The sequence below is a fragment of the Panthera uncia genome, chromosome C2 (assembly GCF_023721935.1).
Source record: "Panthera uncia isolate 11264 chromosome C2, Puncia_PCG_1.0, whole genome shotgun sequence".
Classification (NCBI taxonomy): Eukaryota; Metazoa; Chordata; class Mammalia; order Carnivora; family Felidae; genus Panthera; species Panthera uncia.
In genome coordinates this window covers 78,695,389-78,717,146 of record NC_064810.1, presented here as the reverse complement: position 1 = coordinate 78,717,146, position 21,758 = coordinate 78,695,389, and the positions used below count along the sequence as shown (strand labels likewise).

Here is a 21,758-nt window from a genome sequence, read left to right as displayed (position 1 = left end):
GGCCACCCAGCACCTTCAACAGCAGCTGTCGGGGAGAGTGGTGAAGCCAGAAACCACATTGGAGCATAGGGTCAAGGGTGAGTGGGAAAGGCAAATGTGGACAGTTCTTTCACGAAGGCTGGCTCTGAAGGGCAGAAGCGAAGTAGGACGATAGCTGTAGAGGGTCGAAGCCTCCAGGACCAGTTTCTGTTCTTCTCATTCTTTAGATTGGAGAGAATGGAGTACGTTTAAAAGACAGTGGGAAGGGAGTCACAAGAGGGCACATGCTACGTGGTTACGCTTACATGAGGTTCCTAGAGGAGTCAAATTCATAGAGACAGGAAGTAGAACGGTGGTTTCTGGATCCTGGGATGGGGAGGAGGAATTATTGTTTAATGGGTGTAGAGTTTCAGTTTGGGAAGATGAGGAAGTTGTGTAGATGGAGGGTGGCAACGGTTGTGTAACAGCATGAATTGACTTCATGTCACTGTGCTGTACGCTTAAAAATGGTTAAAATGGATCATTTTATGTTGTATTTTACCACAATAAAAAAAAAGTTTTTAAGTCAGTGAGGAGAAACCAGTTAATAGAGGGAGGAAGTGAATATAGTAAAAAGAGGCGATAATAAGTAAATCATGGGGAGGAGGGAGTTGATCCAAAGCCCAGTTGAGGATCAAGCCCCATGGGACGGAGTCAGAAGGGAAGAAGCCTAGGAAAAGTGTAGCTGGAGGTGGTTTATAGTGGAAGGATGAAAGGGCTTCTTTTTTCTCTGCAAAGGAGGATGTAAAGAAAAGGAGGCTTTTTGTAGGGAGGCTGAGGGGAAGAGGGATTTCTGTAGAGGAAGTTTAAGCAAAGAAAGCAAAGAGGAGAGCAGAGGAAGGGGCCAGCTAGAGGAACAGAGCAGGATTTCCAGGCCATGCTGGGCACTTTGGGACTGGAGAGTATGACCTCGGAGAGAATAGGTATGATCTCCAGACTGGCAGGCGGCAGCGATCGAGAAGAGAGAGCACGGAGGAGCCCTGCAAAGTCTCTTGGATCTGGGAGGCTGCCCTCTTCTTAGGCACCTCTTCCAGATGATTAGTGAAGATGTAGACCCCCATCCTGTAAATATTTTAGTTTAAGGCTATGGTAGGTTTGCCTACGAAGTTCTTCCAGGCTGGGGAGAGAAAGCCTACATCGCGTGCATGGCCAGAATGTGTGCTGATTGGATTTCAACTGGGACGTTCTCTGATCACATACAGGGGCTTATCCTGAGACCATAGCCTGTGCCAGTTGTTCAATACTTGTTTCAGGCCCAGGTTGGTATGAGCACCATTTCAGTGAGGCCATTTCAGTGGGGACACCAAGGCTCGAAGAGTCTCAGTGAGTTGCTCAGGGGAGAGCAGAAAGGAAACGTTAGAGGTGGGATTTGGATCGAGGTTCATTTGCCAATTTTCTGGAAGAGTTTGTGTAGAAATAGTATTCTTCTTTTTCTTTTCTTTTTTTTTTTTTCTTCTTGAATTTTGGTAGGTTTTGCCAATAAAGCCATCTGGACCTATAATTTACCATGTGGGAAGTTTTTTTTAGCTACAAATTCAATTTCTTTAATAGACTTAGGGCTAATCGTGTTACTTGTTCCTTCTTGACTGAGCTTTGGTAGTTTGTGTCTTTCAAGGCATTTGTTCGTTTCTTCTGAGTTATTGAATTTATTGGCCTAAAGTTGTTCATAATATTCCCTCATTATCCTTTTAATGTCTACAGAATCCGGTGTGATGTCTGATGTGATAGGACATCCTTTGTATTGGAATTCACAGGGCGTAAAAGGACTTTGGAGATCAACTAGCCACGAATTCATGCCACAAATTCTCATTGATTACCTGCTCCGTGCCAGCCTCTGTGAAGGGAGCTGGAATTCAGCAGCCCGCAACAGCAGTAAAACAGAGACAGACATGTTCCCTGTGCTTGTGGAGCCCACGATCTTGTGGGGTCATTTCATTTTCCAAACAGGATGACCGAGGCCCAGGAAGAAAAGGTGGTCCGCACAACCCACATAGGGTAATGGCAGACCTGTGCAGGATGAACGAAGGCCTCGTCACAGCTGGGTCAGGCTCTTCCCTGGCTCCCTGCTGGTGCCTTCCCAGTCCACGCCTGTCTCTACCATCATCCTGGTTATCCATCTCATTTATTGCCTGGCTCTCCCACCATGGCGTATGGGCTCCAAGAGGAGGCGCGTTTGTCTGTTTGGTTCACTCTTAAACCCAAATGCCTGGACCAGTGCCCATTATGTAGTCGGTGTGCAATAAATATTTGTTGAGTATAGTCCAGAGAACCTTCTGCTCCTTCAGTGGACTGCCTCCAAACTTCTCCAAATTCTTTAAAAAAATTTTTTTGAGCTTTGTATTTGCAAATACTTGAAACTTTCAGCAAAGTTGCAATAATATGACCAAAACCAAGATTGCCTGTATAGCCTTTATCCGGACCCTATTACTTTTTCATTTTACCCCATTGCTATATCATCTGCTCTTTTCATTCTTCAGAATAGGTTTTCATTTGAGAGTAAGTTGTATATATTGTAGACATTAATTCCTGAGGACAGAAAGTTTATACCCCTCCCCCCCACTATATCAACTCATTTGTTGAAGCTCTAACCTTCAATGTGATTGTGTTTGGGATGGGGTCTTTCAGAGATAAATATATTTCGATGAGGTCTTGAGTGTGGGTCCCCGTGATATATCTGCCATGTGAGGAAGGTGGCTGTCTACAAGCCAGGATGGGCAGCTCTACCAGGAACCAAATCTGCTGGCGCCTTGACCTTGGACTTCCCCAGCCTCTAGAACCATGAGAAGTAAATGCCTGTCGCTTAAGCCATCCAGTCTATGGTATTGTGTCATAGCAGCCTGAGCTAAGATTTGTTGGTACTGAGAAGTGGGGTGCAGCTATAAGAAAACCTAACAATGTGTAGTGGCTTTAGAACTGGGCAATTGACAGAAGCTGGAGGAGATTTGGAGGGCATGCTTGAACTAAAGATGCTAAGGGACATTCTGGTGAGGACTCGAAAAGAGGAGAGCCAGGGTGTCTGGGTGGCTCAGTTGGTTGAGCATCTGATTGTGGCTCAGGTTCTGATCTCATGGTTCCTGAGTTTGAGACTCACATGAGGCTCACTGCCGTCAGTGAAGAGCCTGCTTCGGATCCTCTGTCTCCTTCGCTCTCTGCCCCTCCCCTGCTTGTGCACATGTGCGCTCTCTCTCTCTCTCTCTCTCTCAAAAATAAACATTAAAAGTTAAAAAAAGATGGGAGCTGGAGAGATAGCTTCTATCTTTCTAGAGAATATGGAAATAATCGTGAACAGAATGCTGGCAGGTTATATGGATGATAAAGGCCATTCTGGTGAGATCTCAGGTGGACATGAGGAACATGTTATTGAACAGTGGAGAAAAAGTGATCCTTATTATAAAGTGGCAGAGATTTTGACTGAGTACTAATGTTTTGTGGAAGGTAGAACTTTTGAGCAAAGAAGTTGGATATTTATCTAAGGTAATTTCTAAGCAAAATGTTGAAGGAGTAGCTTGGTTTCTCCTGGCTGCTTTCAGTGAGATAGAAGTAGACAAAAATGAATTTAAAAAGGAATTGTTTAGCAAAAAGGAAACAGAGCTTAAAGATTTGAAAATTCTTGGCTTATCTATACTGCAAAAAAATGAGAAAGCTTGTTCTGAAGAGGAAACTAAGGGGTGGCCCAAGACCACTTGATAAAGAGATCAGCAAGGGTGTGAACCACAGAGCTAATCAGCCACCTCAGCAGAAACACTGCCAGCTTGAGCTGAAGGAAACGGATACAGGACGAAGTGGAGGAAGGCTCCTGGGCTTCTTAGATACTACAGGACCAGACCACAGAGCTCTTTGGCTGCAAACTGTCATTGTGCCTTACAGCAGGAAAAGCATGATCCCAAATGTGATTCAGAAATCATCAGGGCTGCGTCCTTGGTTTCAAAGGTGGGAGGGGGGCATTGCTGTGGTTTTATTAGGCCAGATGACAGCTACTCAGAGCCTTGGGGGTATGACTCCTGACTGGCCCCAGTGGGTCCATGAGGCATGACATTGAACCAAAGAGGATTTTTTAAAATGTTTATTTAATTATTTTTGAGAGAGAGAGCAGGGAGGGGCAGAGAGAGAGGGGGAGACAGAATCCCAAGCAGGCTCTGCACTGTGAGCACAGAGCCCAATGCGGGACTCAAACCCATGAACTGTGAGATCATGACCTGAGCTGAAACCAAGATTCGGACACTTAACCCACTGAACCACCCAGGTCCAGCCCCAAAGATGATTCTTCTCAAACCTCTGCATCTAGTGGTATTTACTTTGCTAGGTTTTGGCCTTCCTTGGGACCCGTTACCTCTTTCTTCCTTCCTTCGGATTTCCCTCTTTGGGAATGGGAATGTCCATCCTTTGCCGTCCCACCATTGTATTTTGGAAGGATATAACTTTTCTGGTTTCATGGGTTCACAGCTGGAAAAGAGTTTTGCTTCAGGATGAACTACCTCACCCTTACGTGATTTAGATATTTACATGAGACGTAGGACTTTAGACTTTAGAGTTGATGTTGGAGTGAGTTGAGGCATCCGGTGATGTTGGGTGGAATTAATGTATTTTGCATGTTGGAAGGATGTGATTTTGGAGGATCCAGGGACAGAATGTTATGAACTGAATGTGTCTCTCCTGAATTCATATGTCGAAGCCCTGACTTCCAGTGCAATGGTGTTTGGCAGTGGGGCTTTTGGGAGATGACTGGATGTAGATGAAGTCTTGAGGGTAGGGTCTCTATGATGGGATTAGTGTCCTTATAAGAACAAAGAGAGGGAGGGAGGGAGGGAGGGAGAGAAAGAGAGAGAGAGAGAGAGAGAGAGAGAGAGACAGAGACCAGAGCTCACTTTCATTCCACCAGGTGAGGACACGGAGAAAAGCAGCCATTTGCAAGCCACAAGGTGGGTTCTCACTGCGAAACCAAATGTGCTGGTACCTCAGTCTTGGGCTACCCATCCTCCAGAACTGTGAGAAATAAATGTCTGCTGTTCAAGGCATCCAGTTTCTGGTATTTTGTTATAGTAGCCTGAGCAGACTAAGTTAATACACACTTCAGTCTGTATTTCCTAAGAATGAGAATATTGTCTTACTCAACCAAAGTACAGTTATGAACTTCATACATTTACACTGGTAACATACTTTAATCTGTCTGCATTCCAGACAGATCTGTTTCCTAATTGACCTAATAATGTCTTTTATGGCATTTTTTTTTTTTTCTTTTAGTACAAGAGCCAGTCCAGGATCGGGATACACATACACATAACATTTATTCTTTTTCCTTTATGGTCTGTGGACGAACACTTGAATATTGTGCCACTGTCCCACTCCTCATCAAAATTTCCTCCTATATTTCGCATTCATGACTCACTTTTGCCTGAACCAGTCTTTACTGTGATGGTTGCAAAATGGTACTTTCTAACTATAGCTCTCCCTGCCCCGCATCACTGGGTTGGCACTCAGAATTCTACTGTAAGTGTAACCCTCACTTCTCCTCCTCCCATTTATTTCCTCCCTCCCGCCTCTCCTTTCTTTCTCTATGTTTTATTGGTAAGAACTCATGGATTCCGTATTTTTTTTTCAATGGTTTGTAATTCATCAGTGTTCCGAATTACTTTGGCATTCACATGGTTTCAGATTTGGCCAGTGGGAGTTCCTTCAAGCTAGCTCTTGTTTCCCCATGACATACATGCTCTTATCATTTTTCTTATCACTCTGTATCTTCTGGCATAACAAGATATTCCAGTTCATTCTAGACTTATCTGTTGCATTTTAAATGTTTGATCATTATTCGTTTTATCCTGAATATATGCATACACTGTGTTCTGGATTAGAGACAGATTTCTTATTTAAATACTTCATAGTAGATAATGAATGCATTGATCCATCTTTGCCCAAGCTCCTACTTCTGGGGCAGTGCAGCGAGAGCCAGATCAATTTTCTTGCGTGACTAGCCAGATACCCCATAGGCAAAGGACAAAAAATAAATGATCCCCTCATACCCCACTTATAAAAGGCAGGAAGTGGTTGTCATCTACCCTTCCAGAAAGGGGCTTTTTTTTTTCCTTAGAGACAGAGCGAGCAGGGAAGAGGGACAGAGGGAGAGAGAGAGAGACTCTTATGCAGGCTCCATGCCCAATACAGAGCCCGACTTGAAGCTCAGTCTCATGACCCTGAGATCATGACCTGAGCTGAAATCAAGATTTGGCCACTTAACTGACTGAGCCACCCAGGCGCCCCATACTTATGGTTCTTTTGATGACTTCCTGGGATGCCTGGTAGAATTCAGGCCCCTCTGACTTGGTGGCTTTCCATTTGAGGTGCCCTGGGCACCTCCTGTCCAGGTCCAGTTTACCATGGTCAAGACTTCATTTCTCATATCTACTCAAGACGCTGACCACCCTTTGTTTGTCTCCCTATAGCACTAACCCCCTTTGTGACTCTGGCAAATTCGCAAATCAGCTAGAACACACTCTTTCTTTTGTTACCCATTATTATTTTGAATGAAGGTTGTCTAGTGCAGTGGGAAAAGATCAGACAGGCCTTGATTTGCATCCAAGCTCCATCCGTTCCTGGCTGTGTGATCTTGGGCTAGTTATGGAACCTAAGAGCTTCCTTTTCATACTCTGTTTGGGGCTGGGAAATACTGTGAGGGATAAATAAGAAGACATTGACTTTAATTGCTGTGTGAGTTTAACAAAACGACTAAGTCTAGACTCTATAGTTAAGATATCAGTATCCACACACACACACACACACACACACACACACACACACACACACACACAGTATATTAGTTTCCTAGGCCTACCATAACAAAGTACCAGGTAATAAGCCACCAGGTAGGGTGGCTTAAACTACGGAGATTTGTTTTTTCACAATTCTGGAGGCCAGAGCTACAAGATCAAGGTGCCATCAAGGTTGGTTTCTGATAAAGGCTCTCTTCCTGGTCTGTGGATGGCCACCATCTCTCTATGTCTTCATGTGGTCTTTCCCCTATGTGCATGTGGAGAGAAAGAGATCTTTGGCATCTTTTCCTTTTCTTGTAAGAATATCAATCTTCTCAGATTAGGGATCTATCCTTGTGACCTCATTTAACCTTAATTACTGCCCTGAAGGCCCTATCTCCAATATAGTCCAGTTGGGGGTCAGGGTTTCAACATACAAAGTTCAGTCCATAACTGAGGGAAGAAAGATTTGGGAAGAATAAAAACCATTCAGGTAAGATCTGCAGAATGCAATGATTGGGGTTATTATTTTATTCTTCCATATATAGATATATGTGTATATTCTTGTCTTTTCTAACTTTCCGCAGTGACCATTTCTTACTCTGTGACTGGAGAGAGTATTTTAAACAGGTTTCCATCTCCCTGGTGTAACCTTTTCCTGGCAGGTGTTCCTTGGGGCTCCGTTGCTATGGCAGTGACTTATTTTCCTCATCATGAGGCTCCTGGGATCCCTTGAACTCAGGTCAGACTCTGCACGAGGTTAAGTACAGGAGCATTTGGAAACACTTTGATTCTCTCCCGTGTGCCTTCTGCTGCAGCTGAAAACATGACAGATTGAGATGCTGTCCAGGCATGGCTGGTCATGCAGGGCCTTACAGGGTGATAATGTCCTATAAATAAGCTACCTTAGCCTGGAGAGGGGCAGCTGCCCTCCTAAGACCACAGAGTGGGTTAGACATGAAGCATTGCCCCACTTGCCCAAGCAGTTTTGAGGCTCTCTTGTCTTTGAGGACATCTTTAAATCTCACAGCAGAATTAATGTGGTAAGTACAGAGCCCGGTCCATGTAAGGTTGAGGAGTGCTTTGCTAGTTTCTTCCCTCTCCCCGCACAGGTCCTGGCTGTGTTCACTTTCTGTTCCTCCTCTGGATAAACTAGCACTTACTGTCCTGCTTTGTCATTTGCCTCATCAGGTGGCTTGGGTGAATGGCCATTTCCCCACCATGTGTGGTGAGAACTGAGGGTGGCCCGGCCCCTGTTGGTGTGCTCACTTATTTAAGGGCCTCGTGGTTTATGAATATAGCCTTGTGGGGGGAAAAACAGACACTCCGGGAGGAGCCAGCCTCTAGACTCTGGTTCTGGCTCTGTCCCAAGCTCACTTGGTAGCCTTGGACAAGTCTCTTTTCTCTACGGAACTCAGTTTACCCCTCTGAAAATGACAGATTTGGATCTCGTCCCTCGAGGATCTTCCCGCTGTGACTTGCTACAACTCACACAAGAAGCAACGTTCCCATTGACATGTCTATGTCCCTCATCAAATGCTTTCTTTGACATCTCCTCCCAAGACCCATGGGTGACCCACCCCTGCCCTCTTTGTGGAAGGCAGTGCAGTATGTAGGTCAGAAGTATGGGCTCTGGAGCCAGACAAAAGGGCTCTAGTTCAGACCCCTTGCTTACTAGCAAGATGGCTTGGGTGAGTTTCTTAGCATCTCTGTGTCTATTTCCTTATTTATAAAATGAGCATATTAATAATTACCTCCTGGGGTTCTTGCAAAGATGAACTGAGATACTGTATGGAAAGTACCTGGCTTGTAGTAAACATCATTAAAGGGCATCCGCTGCTATTGTTGTTGTTCTCCTTTATCGTAAAGGAGAAGACTTTTGAGCAGCTCGCTTGGGATTTCTGAGGACAGTGAAGCCACAGATGGTGGCAAAGTCTTAGGGTGCCAGAACTTGGCTCCACCTGCATCCTGCTTCGTGTACTAAGAAGATTACTGGAGAGGGGCTGGAGACATCTTAAAAATTCCAGTTCTCTCTAATCCTCCTGAGTACCCATACATCACCTGGTGTCAGTACTCTGCATAGAAAGAAGCATGGCTCAGAAAAGACTTATGCTCTCAATATACCCACTGCTTTGAGGTGGAGAAGGATGGGAATAGGGAGTGAAGCAGTAGAATTCTGAAGACAAGTATAAAACAGCGGGAGGTTGGCCGCTGCTCCCTGGGCCTTCCTGCCACCAGCTTGTTGGGACACCTGCTCTGCCTTTGGACCACAGCACTGAATATCTGTGCCGGGACTTAACAATGTTCCTCACAGACCGAGGACCGCCCTTAAAGTCAGAAGATGTGGGTTCGGTTCCTAGTTCCTGTGGTCCTCAGCTGTGGAACTCAAGGCCAGTTGTCTCATCCTTGAACTTCACATCCCTGCCTCGCCCCCAGTGGCACATGCCCATTGCTTTTCTTTCCATGTTACGGTTTTAGGAAATGACCCGAGGTCTGGAAGTCATCCTTAGCCCCCTTTCCTTCACTTTCAACACCCAACGAGTCTGCAGGTCTACAGCTGACAGTTGTAACTCTTTGTCGTCATTCCTTCTCCATCATTTCTTAGGCCTCAGCAGCAGCTTCTGCCTGGTCTCCTTTCTCTGAAACTCTAGAGACTCCAGGACACTAGTCTGTTGAGATCCTTCTCACTTAAAAGACTTCACGGGTCCCATAATCTACTGAAGAAACCCTAAGTTCCCTGGCATGGTCCCTGCTTACGTTTTTCTAGTACCTTCCAGCTCTCCCTTTGTATCCTAGCTGCACTGGACAACCTGCAATTCCCAGACAAGCTCCTCACTGTACCAAGTAGAACTAAGTTTGTCTATAAGTGCCAGGAACACTCTTCCCACCCCTCAACCCTAGGTTAACAAGATAAAAATGTATTTCTGTCTCATGTAAAAGAAGTCCAAGGGTAGACATTTCAGGGCTGCTATGATGTTCCAGTGTGTCAGGAACCCAGGCTCCTGCTACCTTGTGTATTTGCCCTTCAGTCCTGGGGCTTCAACTCCACAGTCCAAGATGACTGCTGAAGCTCCAGCCATCATATCTACTTTGGGCCAGCAGGAAAGAGGAATGAACAAGGAAAGGCATGACTTTGCCTCTAAGGACACTTCCTGCAAGTCACACTTGCTCCCACACCCTCGGCCAGAATTTTATCACGTGGCCATGCTTAGCTGTAAGAGAAGCTGGGACATTTTTATTTCAGGTAGTCTTTATTTTAGATAGCCCTGTGTTGAGGCAAGCAGAAATGTTTGTTTCCAAGGAAGAAAGAAGGGATGAATATTGGGTGATGCCCAGCAGTCTCTTTCACATAATCTCACATTTGGGGATTTACACACATTGCTTTTTCTGTCTGGGACACCTTCCCTCTCCCTACACCCCCCTTCCCTGGCTTGGCCTGCTATTATTTGTCCCTTAACCACTCACTCACCTCATGGCCATACTCACCCTGGCCCCCTGTGACTGTCTGGGGACTCCTTGACACCCAGTGCAACTACATAATCCCCACCACTAATATTTCTTGTCTCAAAGATATGCTGAGGAAGTGGGGTTATATTCTTCAGGCTTCCAGGGCCTTCCTACCTTTGGGGGAGGTTTGGGGGCGACGAGATGGCTGAATGACCTCCGAGGCCAATGACAAGTTGGTGTTCCCTGGGTTGTACACAGACCACCCACCTTCCCATAGTCGCTCTTGAGACATTGCAGTGACACTGATTAGGTCTCCCCCTCGTGATGGTGAGTGGTCGAGGTGGGGAGGGATTATTGTGATTCTGGCTTTTATTGTCAAACAATTCTTGATTTGATTTCCGCCATTTGTTCGTCTCAGTTTCCACCTGGGCAACATGTGCCTTTTAGGGTGAGTGTTGACAGCTGATCTCACATGGCATTGAAATTTAAGTGCTGCACCGAAACTTAGAAGCCTCATGGGCCCTGGGGCCTCAGGTGGTACTTGTGACCTGTCAGTTACTACCACAAGCAGAATGTTTACATGTCGACATCCAGGTGACAGTTTGCTGCTTCTTCTTGCAGTTGGTCACCACTGAAGGGCGCTTCCTCAAAGACAGTTTGTACAACGAGGGGATCCTAATTGTGTGGGACCCATCTGTTTACCATTCAGATATCCCAAAGGTAAGTGGGTATCCATGGGAGGTAGGGATGAGTCTTCTGTTTGCCTGTAGATGTCCCTGAGTTCCTGGGTTTGAGAGTCATCTGGGCCATCCCTGAGGACTGGCTCTTTCAGTTTGAGGACAACACACTTCATCCGGAATGGCAGCGCGGAAGTATTCCCGTCCTATACCAGTGCCCTCCGCGCCCTGCCCCATGGTGCCGTGTTTTCATCTCTTAATTATGGTATGGATCAGGAGTAACAGGGCCTGAATTTCTCACTGGAGTGGGGTTGTGTTCATCTAATTCAAAAAATTTTTAATTTTTTTAATGTTTTTTATTTATTTTTGAGACAGAGAGAGACAGAGCATGAGCAGGGGAGGGGCAGAGAGAGAGGGAGACACAGAATCCGAAGCAGGCAGGCTCTGAGCTGAGCCGAAGTCGGATGCCCAACTGACTGAGCCACCCAGGCGCCCCTAATTCAGTTATTTCTGACGCAGATCAGCAGGAATAGACAATGGTTACTCTTACTCCTATGACAGAATCACCATGCTTGACCTACTTCCGGTCTCCAGAATTCTTCATTTCACTCTCGTAACAACACAGGGAAGTAGGTAGAAGCGTGGTTATTTCCCTTTTGCAGGTGAGGAGACTGGACTGTGGAGAGGGGAAGTCGCCTGTCCCAGGGCTTGGTTTACTAAGCAGGGGGCACTCTTTCAGAAAGGCGACAGAAGTCTCGGGCCTGCTGGCTCCTCAGCCTGTCCAGATTGGCGCTCTCGCTGTTTGTCCTGCACGTCGGTTGGCCTCTCCCTGATGTGGCTTCAGTGCCACAGGAGAATGGCTTTAAGGCAGAAGGACGGGGTGCTTGGGGACCCTCTGGGGACACTTGATTCTGGAGTCAGACCCGGCAGTAGCCGACAGGCTCTGGTGACCCCTGGTACCCTCACCACCTCAGCCCCCGCAGTTTGGCACTGATCTCCCTGAAAGCAGAAGTTGGCCAGGGTCAGGACAGGGACTTTGAACCCCCAGATGTGGCAAGCTGTGCCCCAGTTTTCGCCCCCTTAGAGGTGGGGTTAGACGGTGCCAAGGACCCCTTTGAGCTCTGGCAGCTTTCCCAGAGATTATGATCCTGAAGTCTGAGGCTGTTCCAGGGTCACCAGGCTCAGAATCTCCTGTGAGCATAGGCTATGTGCTGGGTCCCCTGTGCTATCAAGTGAGTGCTGTGATGTGGAGGAGTCTGGAATCTGCTCCGAGCCGAGGCACATCCCTCTCCTTGAGAAGACCATTTCCTTCTCTTTCAGTGGTACCAGAGCCCTGACTACAGCTTCTTTGAGAACTACAAGAGTTATCGCAAGCTTCATCCCGATCAGCCCTTTTACATCCTCAGGCCCCAGATGCCTTGGGAGCTGTGGGACATCATTCAAGAAGTCTCTCCGGAGGAGATTCAGCCCAACCCCCCGTCCTCTGGGATGCTTGGTGAGTCTGCATCTGGGGAAAGACCTCTCGTGTTTGTTTCTAGAAGCGGTTAGCGCTCTTCTGGGACCTCATTCGTTCATTCGTTTCTTTGCTCACCAAACAACTGCTAGGTTTTTGTTGTATTTGTATACTGTGCCAAGTTCTAGCTAAGATCCAGAGATCGGAAGATAGAATCCTTCTCCATTAGGGTCTTTGGTGGTGGAGTTCAGTCAGGCGTCCAAGGCCAGGAGGGAGCAGCTGCCCGGTTGTGCCAGGAGGGAGCTTTGTGGAGGGGTGGCGTCAGCCCAGGCCTGGGCAAGGGGCAGATTTGGTGGTGGGGGCTGGGCAGGAAAGCAGAAGAGCAGGGCTGGGATTTGGAAGATGAGGCGAGGAAGACACTTGCCTCAGGTGTACAGTTTAAGGGAGCACCAAAAAATTTCAGTAACAAATAACATCAATACAGACTCTCTTCAAAACCACAACGAATGCAAGATTTGGTGCTGAGTGAAATATCAAACATTTTAAATAAAAACAGGATCACTAATAATGTTCTGCTGAGCCATATTGGCATCCGAGGAAAAATCAAGACTCAGTAATACTTTATTCTGGATTTCAAAAATTTGTTTAATCCAGTGAGTGCCCCAGTTATGTTCCTGATAGAGGAATGAGCTGTGCAGCTTTATTGGTTTAGGCGTCATGAATGGAGCTGAGGGAGCTGGTGAGGGTGGGCTGAGGTCTGAGTCCAGACGGTCCTGAATGCTGGCTTCATACTTTCTTCTCGGATGCATGGAAGGGAAACTCTCCTCTGAGCCCCCGCAGGGGACCCCTTTCCCTGGGGATGGATGGACAGAAAGATGGATGGATGGTTGGATGGCTGGCCCCTGCCACCCCCCATTGCATGATTTGCCTGCTCTCCTTCTGGAATGCAAACCACTTCAGGGTGGGGACTGAGTTTGATGCATTCTTCTGGGTCTGGCATAGGATAGCCCTGTGGAAACTGTACCCTAAGTTAATGAACAAGTCAGTGTTGAATGTCAGAGGCACTCCTTATAGAAAGGGATGGGGGCCATTTCAGTATCACACCTTCTTCATACTTTTTTCTTCAACGTTTAGATGTGTGCATTTGGGGCTCTTCCAGGAGCCCTTTGGAACAGGAATGGTTGGAAAAGCACTTTCCCATCACCACTGCCCTGCCTTTGCCCACTCGGTCCCCTGTACCACCAATCCCCCTTCGTGCCCATCCCTAGTGGCCCCTGCCGGGCCCCACACCTGTGCTTCCAGGAAGTTTGTGGAAGACCTCTCCCATAGGAAGTGCTTCCTCCCATAATTTCTAGAAGCACTTCCGTTGTGCCTTCATCAGTTCGTTGCAGAGCTGTCTTTTTTCCCCGCATTAGACCTGAGGCAGCCAGAGAGGGCTTTCCCCATAGCTGATTCCTCTGGAACAAAGTTGCTGCTAAGCAGTTTACAGTTTTGCTATCAGTGAGAACTGCTTCATCGCAAACGCTCCCCATACTTATGGCTGACAGAGGGGTCTGAGAGCCACCAACTTATTGTATCCTAGCAACAGCCTGTGTGGTAGGAGGAGTGGGCGGATCACCCCTTGGGGCAGATGGTGAGGGACGTGTCCTGCAGGCGATGCCTGAGCCAGGTGGGGACAGGAGGGTGGTAGCAGGAGTCTCCAGCCTCTTGTTGGCACAGTGTTCTGGGAGCACCGGCCTGGCCACACCGCTTTGGCTGCATCTCCTGCCCAAAGGAGCAGAGCCCAGCGATACAGACCGTGTGTGCTCCTGTTCCCACTGCCCTCCTCCCGGCCCGGGGGAAGGTCCGTCTCCCTAAGCACTGTAAGAAGCAACTTCTCTCAATCAGCACCATCCACCAGGCTCCTGTGGGATGTAAAAGTGCTAGAAAGTACTATCTACGTGTGATGGTCCCGTCACCTCAGTCCTCTTGTCCTCTCTCTGCATATAGCTCATTCGCCCCGATAAGTTCGGTGACCGGTGGAGCGCTTCAGTCCTCTAGTGCTTGGGGGGGGACCTGTCACGTACCAGCCTCTGACCTAGGTGCCAGGGATACAAAGGCACACAGGACACAACATCCCGAGGAGCAGCTTGCGGGATTGGCCTACTGGCAGAGCTCAGGTTGGGAATCACAGCAATAAACAGAAACCCCGGATAGACATCTCCCCAGATTTGGGTCCCTGAGCTGCCCGGCTCATGGCGTACGAGCTCAGGATGCTGGGGTGGGTCGCTGGGCAGGACTTACCTCCGCTCCCCTTTGCAGGCATCATCATCATGATGACGCTGTGTGACCAGGTGGATATTTATGAGTTCCTCCCGTCCAAGCGCAAGACTGACGTGTGTTACTACTACCAGAAGTTCTTTGACAGCGCCTGCACGATGGGCGCCTACCACCCCCTACTCTTTGAGAAGAATCTGGTGAAACACCTCAACCAGGGCACAGATGAGGACATTTACCTGCTTGGGAAAGCTACGCTGCCTGGCTTCCGGAGAATTCGCTGCTGAGCGTGGGCTTCCTGGTCAGGTCCCCTCACCCTTCTCCACCGAGCATGGGTGGATCACATTCCCGAACAATCACAGCCTGCACCGTGGGCCTTCTGTCAGCAAGAGCCTCGGGCTGCAGGAGTCCCAAGAGCAAGCATCCAGGTCCAGCCTGCCCCGTAGCTGCAGAGGTGTGTGTGTGACCCCCAAAGACTCCTGCCACACACATGTGCACACACACCTAGCATTCTTCCCACACACAGGCAAATGCGGGATCCACCTTTCTCCCCAGGGCTGCCAAAGCTGGGCTGTTTTCCCCACGGGAGTGGTGTTATTCTCACAAACCAGCACTCTCTGTTGCTTGAAATCTGCTCCTAGATACTGATTTCGTGTTTTAAAGAAATTCTCCTAAATGATGATTTGCCCCGGTATAAATAAGGTGGCTCTGGGGACCAGTAGGTGGTAGGGAGCGTAGGACACATCCTCGATTCCTCTAGAACAAAGCTGCTGCCAAGCTCCATGCCCTCGGGAGAGGTGGCATTCCTGTCGCTCTAGCTGGTTTGGCGGGTCCTTAACCTGGGTGCTTGTGGGCAAAGGGTCTTGCCGAACGCACATCCTCTCCACAGGGCGATGAGAGGCACAGAAGGGCACAGGCTCCATCCTCCAGCTGCTTGCGAGCTCGGGAGGGGTCACACACTTGCTCTGTCTGCTGGTCGGAGAGGGCTTCTCTGAGCTGGGCTGTGGAGATTTTAGAGGAAGAGGAGAAACAGGCCAAGCAGACGCTTGACTCATTTGAGTTGCGTTTTCCTTTCTGCCTTTATTGCCCACATTTATTCTCTAAGGTCTGCCTGAACTTAGGGGCTCAGATGATTTTTTTGAGGAACCCCCCCCCCAACCCATCTGAGGCAGGGAGTGCAGCCCCCTGGCAGACACCAGGCAAGCCAGATGCCAAAAACCTGATTTGTCCATGCTCAGCCTGGCCTGACCCTACCCTGCAGTGGGATTTGCACACCGCGCGCCCACTGCTGACTGCCCTCTTGTTTTCCCCTTTAAAGCAGTGGGGTTTTTTTTTTTCTCTCTCTCTCTCAAATTATTTTTCAACATTTTCTGCTTTACAACAGTATCCCCATCTGATGATTTCTTTGACTTTCCCGGGCCTTTTGCGGGACGTCTCTCAGGGAGTGGGGATGTGGTTCCCTAGCATTTAAAGTTGCTCTCGGAAGTCAGAACCTTAGAGATCACAACCGATTCTCACAAGGTATATCAGACGGCCATGCCCTCTGGCCCTCCAGCAACGGTGCAGCATCAGAGTCTCCAGACAGAGACCCTCACACCCTGGTCTGCCAACAGGCTTCCTGGGTAGTTGTGCTACCCCGTTCCCTGGTGGAGAAGCATACTGGGCTAGGCCAGCCCTGCCCTGTGGAGAAGGCAGAGTGCTCGCTCAGGGTTACAAAGTAATGCTGTAGAGCCAGGGTTCCTAGACCCAGGCGTTTGGACTCCTGGCCTTATGTGCTCAACGGCCCCTCAAGCTCGAGCTCTAGAACAGCTGTCTGGGAGCTGGAGCTGGCTCACTTGCTGCCAAACCCTTGGTTTATAGAAGAGTAGAAGGAACCCAGAGGAAGAAGCCCCGGGTTTTCAAATTGATGCTCCCCCCGTCCCGTTTACCAGCCATGCCACCATTGGTGAATTCTCTCCGAGACTCTGTTTCCACATCTTTAAAATGGGGGGGTGATGAGCCTACCTCACAGGGCTGTTATAAGGGTTACATGAAACACCTATCCTGGTTCTGTCCTAGCAGGTTCCCTGCGCATGGTGGCTTCCATCCTCCCTCCCTCCCTCCCTTCCTTCCTTCCTTCCTTTTCTAAGGACCTGCTGTGTGCTCACACCTGGGCAAGACCTTGCTTTGAGGGAGGCCGGAGAGGGGGTCCTATCATCAGGGAATTAACTCTCCTATTGGGACACCTGCCTGGAGTGCCCAGGAAACCATCTGAGGCAGTGGAACGTGCAGAGGGTGTCCCCCCCATCCCCCTCCCCCGCCTCCTTCTCCTCCTCCCCCTCCTCCTCCTCTTCCTCCCTGCTTGCAGTTCTGACCTCTCTGCTTGGGGATAGGCAGCGCACTTGGGCCGCTTCTTGCTGTGTGGGGAGTCTTTCCCCTCTCCAGGCCCCCGGGCCCGGGCCCATAAAACATTGCTTTATGTTCTGATTTGACGTGCTTGCTGCAATCTCTGAATCACAAACAGTGAGAGGCAGGTGGCATTCCATCAGCAGGAGGTTGGTGTTGGTGTGGACAATGAGACTACACTGGGTAGATGCTAGCTTTAATTGTTATTATTCATCTAAGGGATCAAATTAATTTAATTCTGTGTTGTCTATGGAAACTAGTAAACTGCAGATAAGATAGGGGTATTATTGTTGGTCTGGTGAGATGTTTAATGTTTGCGACAGATAATTTAGAAATGGTGACTGCACGCTGCGTTTGGAAAGTCCCCGTCTTGAGGGGGTCGTGTCTTCGTCAGTAGCCATCGCTCCATCCTATATCATGAGGTCCCCTGGCTCTTCAGTCGCAGAAACTGTTCACGTTGGTCTGGAGACCTTGATCTCAGAAGTGTCTGCACCGTGCCTGATCCAATCATGAATTATCCAAAGATGATGTAAAATTTTAAAATAAACGTGTTTTTCAAAAAGTTTATCCCTCTCTCCTTACTTGCTAAGGGAAAGAACTGCTGGTGGTCAACTTTTATCTCCAAGGAGGACACAGCTGGAGTCCCGGAGCCCTGAATCCTTTCCCACTAGCTCCTCTCCACTCCCCCGGGAAGAAGGATGCTCACCTACGTAGCAAACAGCATCTTTGAGATATTGACCGATTGTTGTTGTTGTTGTTGTTGTTGTTGTTGTTTTCCTTTTGCTCTTGCTTGGGTTCATGTGACTAAGTTGTTTGTCCAGCACCTCAGGGAAAGGATGCTGTAGGACAAGGAAGCAGGATGGAAGGAAGGTCTTTACCTTGATTTCCAAAATCCTAAAACCCTTAAGGGACTGAGGTCCCAAGAGGATAGCCAAAATGTTTGGACAGAAAATCTCAGAAGCAGGAATAAGGAGAGAGGAGAATTCCTTTTCTCTGTGAACTGTGCCCCTCCCGTTAGGGATTGGATATGTCCCCCTAAACCACACGACACTATACTGTAGTCTATTAAGGGTGCAGCAGCACTGTGTCTGCAAAAACTGTTTGATCAAAAAATATTTTATTGTGGGACACCTGGGTGGCTCAGTCAGTTGAGCGTACCACTTTGGCTCAGCTCATGATCTCTAGGTTCCTGAGTTCGAGCCCCATATTAGGCTCCCTGCTGTCAGCGCAGAGCCCCCATTGGACCCTCTGTCTCCCTTCCTCTGCCACCGCCCCCCCCCCACTGCTTGCACTCTATCAAAAATAAATATTAAAAAATATATGTTATTGTTAAAAAATGCGAGGCATCCTCTGACCTTTCAGGGAGTCCTAAGTGGAGGGTCTTGCCTAGGTGTTGCTGGCTTCTGCCTGCTCAGGGTGCTGGTGGCTAAAGGCTGGGTGGCTGTGCCTGTTTCTGAAAATACGACAGCTGCGAAGTTTGCCACACCGATCGACTCTTCCTTTCACAGACGATTCCTCTGTAGCATGCGATCCTGTTTGACACCTTTTACCCACAGTAGAACTTCTTTCAAATTTGGGGTCTGCTGCTTTATCACCGAAGCGTATGAGGTTGTCAATCCTTTGTTGTCATTTCGACAGTCTTCACAGCGTCTTCACTGGGAGTAGAGTCCATCTCAAGAAACCACTTTCTTTGCTCGTGCATGAGAAGCAACTCTTCATCCATTCAAGTGTTATCATGAGATTGCAGCAGTTCAAATGTAATAATAGTGAACAAGTTTGAAATATTGCGAGAATTGCCAAAATGTGACGCAGAAACAGGAAGTGAGCAAATGCTGTTGGAAAAATAGCACCAACAGACTTGCTTGACGCAGGGTTGCCACAGACCTTCAAAAAAAAAAATTGTTTTTTAATGCAGTATCCACGCAGTGCAGTAAAGCAAAGAACAACAAAACAAGCGATGCCCGTATGTACTTCGGACCCCAGCACCCAATGCCTTCGTGTTGTACGTTCCCTGGAACTCCGATGTAATGCCATATCAACAAAGATTGGGTTTCTGTCTGGATCCCAGTAGAAAGGGAGCTCAAAATAGAAGTGACAGAAAAATAGATTTCAGTCAGTTTGGGAATGGAGATTTGTGCTTGCCGCATTTTACAGTGGCCCTCATTCTCTGTAAGGTCCTCTTAGCTGGTGAGCTGGGAGGGTGGGGACCCGCTATCTGGGCCTTGAAGGGAACTTCTGCAATACCTCAGGCTGCCTCCCCCATCCCCCACACCTATTCCTAGCTCTCAGGCCTCCTGTGTGGCCTTGGTTTCCTCTTCTCTTGTGACCCTCGGGGCAGCCTTCCTGGCTGTGATGTGATGTGACAGGGAGTGCACTAATGCTCCAGGGTCACTTTCCACTTTTTCAACCCATAAAATTCATCCCTGTGAGCTGGGATCATGGCATCAGCTGCAAGAGAGGGGAAAAGACCTTCCTGGCGCCTACAAAATCCCACCACCTCATGCATTTATGCCACCATCCAGTCCCTCCTCAGGATTGACTAGGAAACAAGCTGATAATGGGAAGAGGAATTCTGTTCAGCCCAGTGAGTCCCCAGGAAACATCTACTCTGAGTGGCACTGGGAGACAGTGATGAATAGTCACAGCGCCTGTCCTCCAAGAATTTGGGGCCTGGGAGAATGGGCCGGCCCCGCCTGTGAGCAGTGTCATGGTCATGTGAGAGACGAGTGGTGCCATTTCCTGGAGAACTAAAGCTAGGTAGTACACTTATGTTGTTCTGCACGCATTTGTAACGGCATAGAAGGAAAATACCATGCAAACGCCAAGTATGGGGAAGTAGGATCATACAAGGAAAAGTACAATAATGGAGTTATGAAAAATAAGATTGATTTTGACAGGAATTGGGGTAGTCTTTATTTCTAAAAAAATGTTAAAGTTTATTTATTTTGAGAGAGGTGGGGGGATGGACAGAGAGAGAGAGAGAGAGAGAGAGAATCCCAAACAGGCTCCGTGCTATCAGCACAGAACCTGATGCAAGGCTTGAACTCATGAACTGTGAGATCATGACCCAAGCCAAAACCAAGAGTTGGACGTTTAGCCAGCTAAGCCACCCAGGCATCCCAGATTTAGGTAGTCTTAATGGGTGACAGTCTTAAGGGATGGACAAGATTCTCTTTTTACTTTAAATGCTTTTTCTGAGTATAAAAGTAGTACAGGGGTGCCTGGGTGGCTTAGTCAGTTAAGTGTCTGAATCTTGATTTTGGCTCAGGTCATGATCTCGCAGTTCGTGGGTTCGAGCCCCACGTCGGGCTCTGTGCTGACAGTTCAGAGTCTGGAGCCTGCTTCGGATTCTGTGTCTCCCTCTCTCTGTGCCCCTCCCCGCTCATACTCTGTATCTCTCTCTCTCTCTCTCAAAAATAAATAATAAAGATTAAAAATTAAAAAAAAATAAATAAAAGTACATATTTCCTGTCAAAAGCACAAAACCATAAAGGGAAAAAGTCATCTGCATTCTTTCATCTAAAGATAATCCCTGCTAGTAGTTCCCAGTTGTGTTTTAAAATACTATATATAGGGGCGCCTGGGTGGCTCAGTCGGTTAAGCGTCCGGCTTCAGTTCAGGTCAGGATCTTGCGGTCTGTGAGTTCGAGCCCCGCATCGGGCTCTGGGCTGATGGCTCAGAGCCTGGAGCTTGCCTCCGATTCTGTGTCTCCCTCTCTCTCTGCCCCTCCTCCGTTCATCCTGTCTCTCTCTGTCTCAAAAATAAATAAACGTTAAAAAAAAATTAAAAAAAATACTATATATATACACACATACAAAATACCACACACACACACACACACACACACACACCTCACTTTTTTTTTTAATTTAAAAAGACATCATAAAAGTGTCTCTAAATCAGTAAGGATCCCTTTGTAATTATGCCTTGTAATGGTTGCATGATGTGCTATTATAAAAATGTGTTATAATTTATACAATTTTCTTTAGAATTGGACATGTAGTTTCTTTGCACTTGTTTCCCCCCCGAATACCTGCACATATAAGCATATGTCATCATCTCTGACTGCATTTGGAGGTGGCAGGTGGGTAGGATAGGTAGTCTTTTCCTCTCAGGAATTGTGGCTGGAAGAATCTTAGAGGAAAGTGCTGGAATAGTCTTAGAAAATCAGAAAAGGGAACAAACCAAAGGAAGCACTCTAAGATTGCTAGAAACTTTGTGACATTTTCTGGTTTATTATTTTGTTATTCCTTTTTGTCTTCTCCATAGAAATTAGTAAAAGCCTGGAAACGGAAGAGTGCATATTAGTTACATTAGTTTACCTAACAAATGGCCAGCCGCTCAAACCACAGTAAACGTATTCACACAGTGTCTGTGAGTCAGTTGGGGAGTGGGTTAGCTAGGTGCTTCTGGCTTGGGATCTCTCACAGATTGTGGTTAAGATGGCAGCTGGGGCTGCAGCCATCTAAGGGCTTAACTGGGAGCTGGTTGGTCTCCTCCCAAGACGGTTCTCTTACATGGCTCTGAGGTCCGGGGTGGTGCCACTGGCTGGGCTCTGTGGTCAGAGGGAGCCTCTAGCTGGGCTCTGCAATCACTTCTGGTTGGGTAAGGTCTCAGGCTGTGTTCCCCGGCGGGGTTGGTGTCACTGGACTCTGTGATTGGGCAGGGCTATAGGCTGGACTCCACAATCTCTCCTGGTTGGTTGCCATATCAGGCTGTGCTCTCAGACGGTTCCGGAAGCTGGCCTTACTCTGTGTTCAGGAAGACTCTGGAGAGGAC

The 21,758-nt window shown here is 47.9% G+C and overlaps 1 protein-coding gene and 1 long non-coding RNA gene across 3 annotated transcripts in view; one reads left to right on the top strand and one right to left on the bottom strand.

Annotated features, from left to right (window-relative positions):
• ST6GAL1 (ST6 beta-galactoside alpha-2,6-sialyltransferase 1) overlaps positions 1-17,227 on the top strand; it is a 118,857-nt gene extending 101,630 nt beyond the window's left edge. For both annotated transcript variants that reach the window (XM_049629534.1, XM_049629536.1), the window contains 3 exons: positions 10,830-10,928; positions 12,206-12,380; positions 14,640-17,227. In XM_049629534.1, coding sequence (XP_049485491.1) covers positions 10,830-10,928; positions 12,206-12,380; positions 14,640-14,881 — 516 coding nt within the window. In that variant the 3' untranslated portion in view covers positions 14,882-17,227. The remainder of the gene's footprint in view (positions 1-10,829; positions 10,929-12,205; positions 12,381-14,639) is intronic.
• Positions 15,741-18,936, bottom strand: LOC125921845 (uncharacterized). Its single transcript, XR_007457516.1, has 2 exons — positions 18,335-18,936; positions 15,741-17,818 (listed from the first exon to the last, which is right to left on the bottom strand). It is a non-coding gene; the product is annotated as an uncharacterized LOC125921845 (long non-coding RNA).
• Between the last annotated feature and the right edge of the window lie 2,822 nt (positions 18,937-21,758).